Source organism: Charadrius vociferus, unplaced genomic scaffold, assembly GCF_000708025.1.
Source record: "Charadrius vociferus isolate BGI_N301 unplaced genomic scaffold, ASM70802v2 scaffold110, whole genome shotgun sequence".
Taxonomy (NCBI): Eukaryota; Metazoa; Chordata; class Aves; order Charadriiformes; family Charadriidae; genus Charadrius; species Charadrius vociferus.
The window spans coordinates 2,591,619-2,601,538 of record NW_009646761.1 but is presented as its reverse complement, the minus strand read 5'-3'; the positions used below and the strand labels follow the sequence as shown (position 1 = coordinate 2,601,538).

At 44.2% G+C, this 9,920-nt stretch overlaps 1 protein-coding gene across 1 annotated transcript in view; it reads right to left on the bottom strand.

The window, feature by feature from the left end:
- Positions 1 to 9,920, bottom strand: part of TM9SF2 (transmembrane 9 superfamily member 2) — a 64,756-nt gene that overhangs the window by 28,838 nt on the left and 25,998 nt on the right. The window contains exons 5-6 of the mRNA XM_009891999.1: positions 8,329 to 8,400; positions 7,174 to 7,299 (exon numbers count right to left, since the gene is read on the bottom strand). Of these exons, the coding sequence (XP_009890301.1) occupies positions 7,174 to 7,299; positions 8,329 to 8,400 (198 nt within the window). The remainder of the gene's footprint in view (positions 1 to 7,173; positions 7,300 to 8,328; positions 8,401 to 9,920) is intronic.

The window sequence follows — 9,920 nt, the reverse complement described above, 5'->3', positions numbered from 1 at the left end:
GCCCCCGCCCTCCCCGGGAGCCGAGGAACGACGGGGGAACGTCCGCGGGCGGTGGGAGCGGCGCCCGCCTTAGGGTGGTCCCAGCGAGGCCCGGCCCCGCTCCCGCTCAGGCCGCGCTGGCTTCGCAGGTTTTCAGCCTGAACTTGGAGCGAGACCTACCGCCGGCAGAGCGGAGCCGGGGAGAGACAGACAGACAGACAGACAGATGGTGGTTGTGGTGGGTGTCCGTTACAGCTCAATGTTCAGAACAACCCGCGACTACGTTCCCTCCATGTCGCTGATGGCTGCCGTCATGTGGCACGATCTACAGAAAAAAAATCCTCACCTCCAAAGAAACCCCTATAGAAGAATCAGGCATAAAAATTCTGTTGTTTTGATAATGTAGGAGAGGACACTGCTCAGATTCTCGTTTTACCTTTCCTTACTTCGTAATATTTTCCATTGGTTTGGGTTTGTGCAGCTTTAGAAACTCCAGACAACAGCGTCTAATGAAAAACTCTATAAATGTTGCAGCATTTTCCACGGATTTCCTTGATTCTCACAACATCTTTGATTGCCTTTCTTCTATTTATTACAGGGTTTGGGGGATATACATGTTGCTCACACAATCCTAGATATAGTCAAGGTCTTTGGGCAGGTAAAGTGTTGCCAGTAAAGTCAGTAAGGAATGAGCGGGGCTGTCCAAAGGGATGTCTGGTCTGTTTCCTGCAATGCCACGTACTGGTGCCTGAGAAAGCAATAAATGAGATACCTGGCTACAGTGGCCGACCTGTCTGTGGTAGAGTGGAGCTCTAGGTCGGTTCATTCACACAGCATCTGACAAGATACAGGGTTGAGGACCTAAGCAGCTAGGCCATGTAATGTAGTCCTTAGGTAAGGCTATTTTAATATATTTTTATGTATTTTCTATATTACATAAGCCATTCCTAGTTTCAGATAGATACATGTTAATTTCTAATGTTACATACAGTAGAGGTTTTTGAACTCTCCATATAATCTAAAATTTAAGTTGTTCATCTACCTTTCTCATTCCTAGGTCCAATTCCTACTTGTCTCATCCTGCAGATATCCTAAGAGCACAATTATAAGATCAAGCCTTGTGACAAGCGCAGCTGGAGAAGAAATCCCAGTTCCCTCTTTTTATTTAAAATTACTCATGGTTAGGGTAATCAGGTTGTAAATGACCCAAGTTCAGTTTCTCTTCTGCCACTAGGGAGTTCAAAGATATCTCCTGTTTCCCAGGTTAATATTCCAAGCAAATTACTTTTGTGGGCCTAATTCCATTCCTTCGCATGAGAGAATATTTAAAAGCCTTTGCCCATTTGATCCTCATCTTCCTTGAGAACGCTCCAAAAGCCGTGCGATGAGTAGGAGCTGCGGTGTGCTTTGTGATCTGTTTAAATCCCCTGTCTTGCTCTGTCTTCATGACTACACAACCTGCTGACTCAGAGTGATTTTAAGGGGTGCTCTGCCAGCTGGTCCAAGGAGCATTTCAGTGGATGTGATGCCGTATGCTATGATACTCTCTCCTCTCTGCTCTACAATGGTGACGTGGAAAAACAGTTTGTAAGCCATGTTATTAATTCAATAGAGCAACCCTTTTGGAGCAGCTATAAGCATGGGTTATAATCCCAGGAATGGCCATGGTCCTTGAGATCCAATTTCAGCCTGGGCAAAACCCATCTTCTGTAATTTAGTGAGAACTTCAGTGGGAATTTGCCTGATAATTTCTCTACTTAAATTCCCCTGCTACGGGTTTTACAGCCATAGGTTACAATTCAGGGGGTGTGGTTTTAGTACCAGCAGAACAAGTATCACAGGTTTTATCATCAGAAATTCCAAGGTTATGCAAGACTGAAATAAGACAGGAAAAATTACTGTTTCAGAGATTAGTGAACCAAAAGAAGCCAAAACAAAAGAACAGCCTGTATTTTTTGCTGAGAAATTCTTGTGATAAGAAAATACAAAGATAAGAATATAGAGTGGTCAGAAGCTGCTGGGAAAGTAAGTGTCACTCGTTGAAAAACATTACCACTCTTTTTGTTATCAGAAACTTGTGAATAACTTTTGCTATTGTGGTGGTGGTTCCCACCTTTTGCTGCTTATGCCTGGGCTGCAAGGGGTGCCTCCCCCTTTGGGGGATTCACAGCTCTCATAGTTTAGCTCTTCATTTCAGAAACAGAGTCTTAAAAGTTCCTTGTATCCTACACCTCGGTGGCTAGTGCTTTCTCCCAGCGTATTCCCTCCCCTGCCCGAGGGCACTGAAACCCGCTTTTCTCACTGTAGTGCCTTAGCAGCCAAGCTGTGAGGCTGTCCCGCTTGTGCTGTGAAATAAATACTCCTTGCTATGGAGGGTGCAAGCACACAGTTGTTTCCCCCACCACAGGTTTTACAGCCCCAGGTTACAATTCAGCGGGTGTGATTTTAGTAACAGAAGAGCAGAATAACAGTCTGATGCATACTGTTTAGGGTGCTGACTGGGTACAACTAATTTTCTTCACGGAAAGGGTTGTCTCAAGCATTGGAACAGGCTTCCCTGGGAAGTGGTTGAGTTGCCATCCCAGGAGGTATTTAAAAGACCTGTAGATGTGGTGCTGAGGGACGTGAATAGTGGTGGACTTGGCAGTGCTAGGTTCACAGTTGGGCTTGATGATCTTAAAGGTCTTTTCCTACCTAAACGATTCTATGATTCACTTTAGCGCAAATAGTCATTTCAACATTATTTTTTTTCATGTTTAGTATAAACTATATGTTTGTGACCTGGAACCCAATTCTCCCTTCTTGCAGATGGGTTCCCCTAACAACTAAAATCCAGAGTTTTGTAAACAAGCTCGCTCTTTTTCTCTCCTGAGACAATATCGGCACTAATAACTTAATGACAAATTTCATATTTGGGGGAACTCCCCCGCTGTTAAGTAGCCCCTAGACTGGTAGTTTGGTCATTTTTCTAGAAAGTGAGATGTATGGGTGAGGACCTCATCAGGTGAAAGTGGAAGTTGAAGTCCTAAATGGGTGTACTAAGGACAGTCACTGGTAAAAATTTCCCCCCCAGCAGGTGTATCAAGTGTGTCTGAGAACTTCCTGCATCTGAAACAGGTGAAGGATTATGGTTTGTGAAGACTGGTGCTACTTTAACCTGAGGAGATTTGAGCAATGCAGTCCTGCTAAGCATAAGGTACTTCTGTGAGAGATCAGAAGACAACTTTTGGGAGGTGTGAGCCTGAAAACAGAGGACGCTGCGTGCCTCCTCGGTGAGATGACAGCAGAGCAGGGCTATGGCTCTGTGCCTGAAGTGGAAGTTTGAGCACATGAAGTGCCCTAGTCCTTTTGTGGACCCAAAGCTTCCTTGGCAATAGCAATGTGTCATTGACCATGTGTCCTGGTTTGAGTGACACAGGACTAATTTCTATTCTAATACTTGGGAAAACTGCACTTTTAGAAGACTCCAGTGTCTGAATTTGTGAAAATATTTACTTTACAGCCAGCTATGGTGTGTGGGTCTCAAGGTCTCAGTGTTTTTCGAGCTTGCCAGGTGTGGGGATGAGGAGGAGCGAGACTCGGGCAGTTGACCCAAGCTGGCCAACAGGATTATTTCATACCATCAACGTCACATTCACTATAAATTAGAAAGTTTGCTGTAAAGTTCTCTCTCTCCCTTGATGGCTGCCGTCCTGAGAACTTCGTGCCCTGGTGCCAGACTCCTGAGGCCTTCCCCTCCCCCTGAAGCTGTAGCGCTCGCAGTGTCCCACATTTGCTGTCCACTGCTGGGAGTGCACAGCTTCCTACTGATATAATTGACTGAGTATAATCTTTGCATATTCTGTATTGGTGTCGGGATCAATATCGGTTCTTTAGTGTTGTTAATTATCTCAGATGTTATTTATCTAATCTTATTCTATTAAATCTGTTTTTACTTCAGGTCCCAGGTTTCCTTGTGTTTTCCCGCCGATTCCCCTTCCCGGGTGGGGAGGGGGTCATCAGGGATAGAATGATTGTCTAAATGACAACAAATTGTTATGGGTCTCTCAAACCATAACACCACGTTACCTGTGGAACTGGTGGGAGTGGAGGCATGGCATGAGCAGCCCCCAGCCCACGTGAGTGGACGGCAGCATTGTCCGCAAGGCACCAGAGCAGAGATCCTGCTGGTTTTCCTCCCACTTTCCCAGGGCACAGTCCTCTGGTGCGCTGGCCTCCTGCGGCTCAGGACCATTGCAGCCGCCGTGCTGCAGCCTGTGAATACTCTGTGGGGCTCGGTGATATGTGAAGTGTGTTTCTCCTTCAGGTCAAAGTAGAGCCACAGCGTTCCAGGAGAAGCATATCTTCTTGAACAGCAGCCAGTTCACTACCTAAGTAAACAGTGCAGTGTTCAGACTCATCACACAGCATGTAGAAATTCATCTGGTTGTGCCATTGCTGTCTTCATTTGATTTTATGACTTGCAAGTCTGTTTGGTTTTAGGGCTTTTTTTTGTTTGTTTGTTTGTTTTTGTTTTTAAATCTGTGTTCAGGAATTAGATTCAGCACTTCCCGTGACTTTATGACCATCTTCAAATTAATATTTAACACAAGTCCTTTCAGGCTTTTGGTATACTATAGAGGCCTATGTCCTTTTCCCCAGTATTTCATATGGTGCTAGAAATGTTCCATCAGTCTGATACCTGACTTGCCAAATTAAAAAGAGAGAAAACTGACTGAATAAAATAGGCAAAGAAGAGCTCTGTCAGGTAAGAACGGCTACTGAATTACATCTCAAAAGAAAATGCTGAGATGATTATACAGCTATCACTGTATATTTAAGGCTAAATTCAGCTCAGCTGACTTCTTTACCTTGGCAATAGGGCAGAGCCTTTGGAGAAATGAGTGTGCCAAGAGGGACGCGGCGATGCCTTGCAGCGAACACAAATCAGACTCCTCCAGGAAGGAGAGGGGGCACGTGGCATGTGGTACGTGGTACCAGCTAGTGCGGTCTGAGCACTAATGGCCTTGGAAGCAGCTGCGTTTATGACTCTCTTCAGCCGTTGCTATAGGTAAGGTTTCTGTGAAGTCCCTGGTGAATTGTAAACCAGCACAAAAGAAAGTGTGGGAAGATCGCTGCCTGCCTGGCCCACGTCTCCCATGTTTGGAGCGGGTCTGGTTCAGGCTGCACCAATTAGTTTGTTCAGCCCTCAGTGTGTAATAATATAATTGTTGTTCACATTAGTACCAGTTACAGGGATTGGGAAGAAACAAACCTTTATACAGGAGAAGGTAGATTATGTTTGTGAATAAAACAAAAGGGAATGCTTTCTTTTTATAGCTCTATGAGCCCCAGATCAATTGAGCTGGTTACCTGTTCAGCAGTCAGTGTGGTCAGTAATTAATAGTTTCACTGTAGTTCCAAGCTTAAATATCACTCTTGGTGATCACTGTTTTCTGTCAACTGGGAAAAGAACAACCTGTATTTTTTTTCCTTTAATAAGAGAATTTTGAGGATCTTTGACAACAGTTAAACTAGATTTTGAAAAAAAGAAAGAAGGAAATTTTTGTGTTATAACCTATATTGAACTGATTCTAGCCCGTAAGTGGGAACACGCACACAGACACCATCTGGTTATTAGCAGTTAATCTGTTGTGATATTTCTCAAGTATTCTGTCCTTGCCCTGTATCCTTCTGTGTATGACGTGTTAACACATGCAATCGGCTGCATTCATTGACAAAGATCTTTACCCAAGTCCAGTTCCTGGTGGTGAGTTTTGCACTGTTGTAAAGCAAATCACGTCTGTGAAATTCAGATTATGGGAAGCCTTCTGGAACAGCGCAGCAAAAGCTGCACAGCTGATCTGGGATATGGCTGCTAGAAATCTAGACAAGAACCATGAAGGTATTGAGGCAGTTAAATCCTTTTGAGACTCCTATTTTTCCACTAATTTCAATTGGGAATTGTGTGCCAAATTAGGAGCCGAGTGTTCAAGTACATTGAGTTTGCACGGTACTTCTTGGGTCTTAATTTCAGTCCTTTGTAAATGATACGATGGGTATTTTTTGACTCACAGAAGGCGTATTTGTCATAATGATTTTCCCCCACCAGTACTATAGGAGTTGCTCTACCAGATGTCTGGCACTGCCTGGTATTCACGTCTCTAACAAGGGCTACAGAGCACTGTTTAGAAAGGGAGTTTCTTAATAATCCCTTCAGTTCCTGAAATTTTGTGCCCTGAAGTATGAGGAAGGTTGTCTGTTGTAACTTTTTATCCTGTTTATCAAAGTGATCTAACTGCAACCATGACTGTTCCTCTTAAAGACTTAAGCCTTTTTAGATGTAAAAATATTTTGGTCTTGGGTATGAAATTACCTTGATAAATAAATGGTGAATTATGTCAGAAAAATCTTTTTATTTGTTTCAAATCTGGAGCTTTTAAGCTACTCCCAGTATTGAAAAAAGGGGTAGATGGCAGAGCCTGGTTTCCTTACCGTGCATCACCACACTTCTCTCATGACTACTCCTTATGCTAACCCATCTGAGGGAAAAAGCACTGGTGTCGAGCAAGCTTTGAGGAACATTTCTATCAAAATAAAAAAAAATCCTGAGCTGGTGAAAAGCTGTCCTCTAATATATAGGATTTTCAAATAGTGGAGAAAGCAGGACTGGGGCAAAGCGATGCTGAAGTGATAGTGTCCCTCCCCCTTTGGACCTAACCTGTGCTGAAATAAATCTGCGGGGGCCACCAGCTAAAATGATGTATAGGTTGTCCTATATTACACTGAGCATCAGGCTGGTGTCCTTATCAGATGCTACAGAAACAGCTGCAAGTCGCCTTTGTCCCATCAGGCAGCTGCAGTGGTGACAGCTCTGTGGCACTGGTGTAGTACCTGGTGAGGCTGGTGGAACTGTGGGCATCCTCCCTGGGATGTCACCAGTGGGAAGGTGGCCTGAGGAAGGCCTCCACTTCTCCTGCAGCGAGGCCATGCTTCAGCTGAGCGTTCAACATTTGGGGCATTGACCTGGGCTCAAGCCCTGCTAGCAAACGCGAGTCAACATGGCCGATTCCCGCCTCTTGCACCGGGGTCAGAGCAAGCAGTGCCTGGCAGGAGACCGGCGAAAAGATCGTGAAAGAAGCAGCTATCAGCTGGTGACTTGTGCTGGGAGGTGGCGGGCGAGTAACCTTGCTCCATTTTGTGGCAGTGCTTCACCTGCAAGTGCCCGCTGTGAGTGAAATTGCCTGGGCTGGTGCTGTCCTTTATCAATTTCGCTCTCAGCAGGCTCCCCAGGTGAAGCATTTCATTGCGGGAGTCGGACGCTGCTCTCTCCTTGACAGCCTGAAATGGAAAGTGGGGAAAGGAAAGAAGGTAATAAATGGCCGGAGAAAAGCAAAAGCAGGACAGAGCGCGCTGAGAAGCAGGATGTGTGTTAAATGGTAATGGTAATTCAGTGCACCCAGCCCTCTGATTCTGGGGGAATTTGACACTGAGCTTTACTTAGGTCCTTTAAGCTTTACACTTAGAAGTGAAAGAAGTAAAAGAACTTTACAATTAGAAGTGAAAAATTATGGTGAATAGCATTATGTTTAAAATACTATATAAGATGACGTGGGTAAAACTAAAAGGTAATTTTCTTGATCTTCAGCCTAACAGAGAATTATGGGGCTTTTCTGGGAGAAATCCAGACAAAAATTCTTTTTTCCTGTTTTTTTCTGAAGCTGCATTTCAGATTTATACGCCTTGATTTATTTTTCTTTTTGGTGGTGTTTGTTTGTTTTGGGTTTTTTTGTTGCCCTTTCTTAAGACAATCTGTGTGTGGCTTTCAGTCTTGCTGGGTGCCTGATGCCACTTGCCTTGACTTCAGAGAGAAATTCAGCATCCAAGATGAGAACCGTGCAAAATCAGTAACCGCGTCTGAAAGTCTGACTGCCTGTTACTGGGGAAAGAAGCATGTTGATTCAGGGATGGGGATGTCAACACAGCTTTAAAGTTCACAGACCTGTTTATTTCCAGCCAGTTACATCCTAGGGCTTATGGGGAGTCAGGGCACAGCAGAGAGCCGGAGGGTTTGAGCTGATTGCCGGCTTGTAGGGGAATTGCTTCCGTGGAAACTAGGATGCTGATTGCAGAGCCACAAGCATCCCGCTTCAGCCGTGGTGAGCTGATATCGTGAACCAAGGTCCCTGCGTGCAGCTGGGGACATGTGGAAGTCATGCCTCTATGTCCTGTAGGGTACATCCCACAGCGGCAGAAACTGCGTCCTAGATATGTGTTCAGGGGGTGACCACACCGTGTATCCTGTCCCTGACGTTTTGGGGATAAAAAGCGGCTTTTTATTTCAGTGATGTGAGGCATGTGGACCTGTACCTGGTGGCTTGCGGTTTGCTGCTGGTTAATGTGGGAAAACTGGTTGAGGGGATGCTGCTGGAGGAAGGCGATCTGGGTGGAAAAGATCACAAAACAGCAGCGCTCTTGCGTTTCAGGAGAGGAGGGAGCGAAAGCAATGGACTAATGAACTTAAACCAGAAGACTTCAACCGGCTCAAAAAAATTGGTAAAGGCAGTCTTGTGGAAAGGAATTTTAATGGGAAAGGGAGCCCGGGAGAACTGTCGGCTCCTAAAAGAGGCGCTGAAGATGCAATGAAAAACCGCCCTGATGCAGGAGGCTCCCAGCAAGAACGGGAGAGGCCAGTGTGGCCACCTAGGAAGATGACCTAATGTTTGAAAAGATGGTGTAAAAGGTGGCTTGCAGGCAGGCAGTACAGGGAAACCTTCTAACACTGTCCCATATGACACTCTCGTGGGCAAACTAGGGACATGTGGTCTTCATTGAACTGCTGTAAAGTGAGGAAAAAGGAGGCAAGGGATCAGGCAAGCGTATGGAAGACAGAAGAGGAAGAAAGAGGTGTGGAGAGGGAAGAAGGCATAAAATGGGGTAAGATTTTTTCCTCCGAGAATAACAAAAGAAGGTCCAAGATAAAAAAAAAAATACACACTGTTACGCATCTAGTGTAGTTTAATGCAAATGCCTATGTCTTCATAGCAATGGTGTGTTACTCTAAATAGAACCTGATTTGCTAGATCAGTAAATACAAACCTGCCCTATGCTGACAAAAATATTAAGATCCTTTGCATGAAGCTTTTGGTTTCCTCAAATGAGGGAGAAAAGCGAGCAAACCTGCTGCAGCTCTTCCCATAATGAAGTTCCCTTTTGTATTCTACAGGGTAGAGTCTCTAAGTATCCAAATTTGAATGATTAAAAAAAAAAAAAATCAAAAGGCTCATTTTTCTAATGGGTAGATTATAAGTGCTAGTTTTGCCAGCTCCCACCCACAAACTGGTTTAATAATGTTATTTGCCCTCATCTGCAATTAAACTTCTTTCTTAGGTGCCCTTGTTGCCCTTTGCAAAGTGACTTGTTAGGAGTGCTTAGATAATTCAGGAAAAGGAGTGCACCAGGAGCGGGGAGTCCTTCTATTGATTTTTGTACAAGATCTTCGCTGAGATCTTTTTTAAAGCATTACTTCACATGCCTTAAAAATTTTTGTCAATATGTCCCAATCAGCAGCAGGATGGAGGTTAGTCTAAAACTTAATTAAATTAACAATTAGGATGTCAAAAGTTGATGTAGAACATCAACATCAGCTAGAAGAATTATTATCTCTGTTATTCTGTGTTATAAATTAATTGTAAACTAAAGGAATGCTGGAAATTTCTAATTACATTCTGATTTATGTCTTCTGCATCTCACCAAAGATAATAAGATTATGTAGATTACAGATAAACGCAAAAGTGCCACTTTAATTTACGCTTGGTAGGAGGAAGGTTGATCAGATGTGAAAAAAATCCATGCATGTTATTTACATAGAAAAGAGACAGAAATGCTTGGGAAGTTCCGGGGAAAAGATGATGTCTCTCTTGGTGACCTTTTCTCCCTGGAAATTACAGTACATTCCCTGG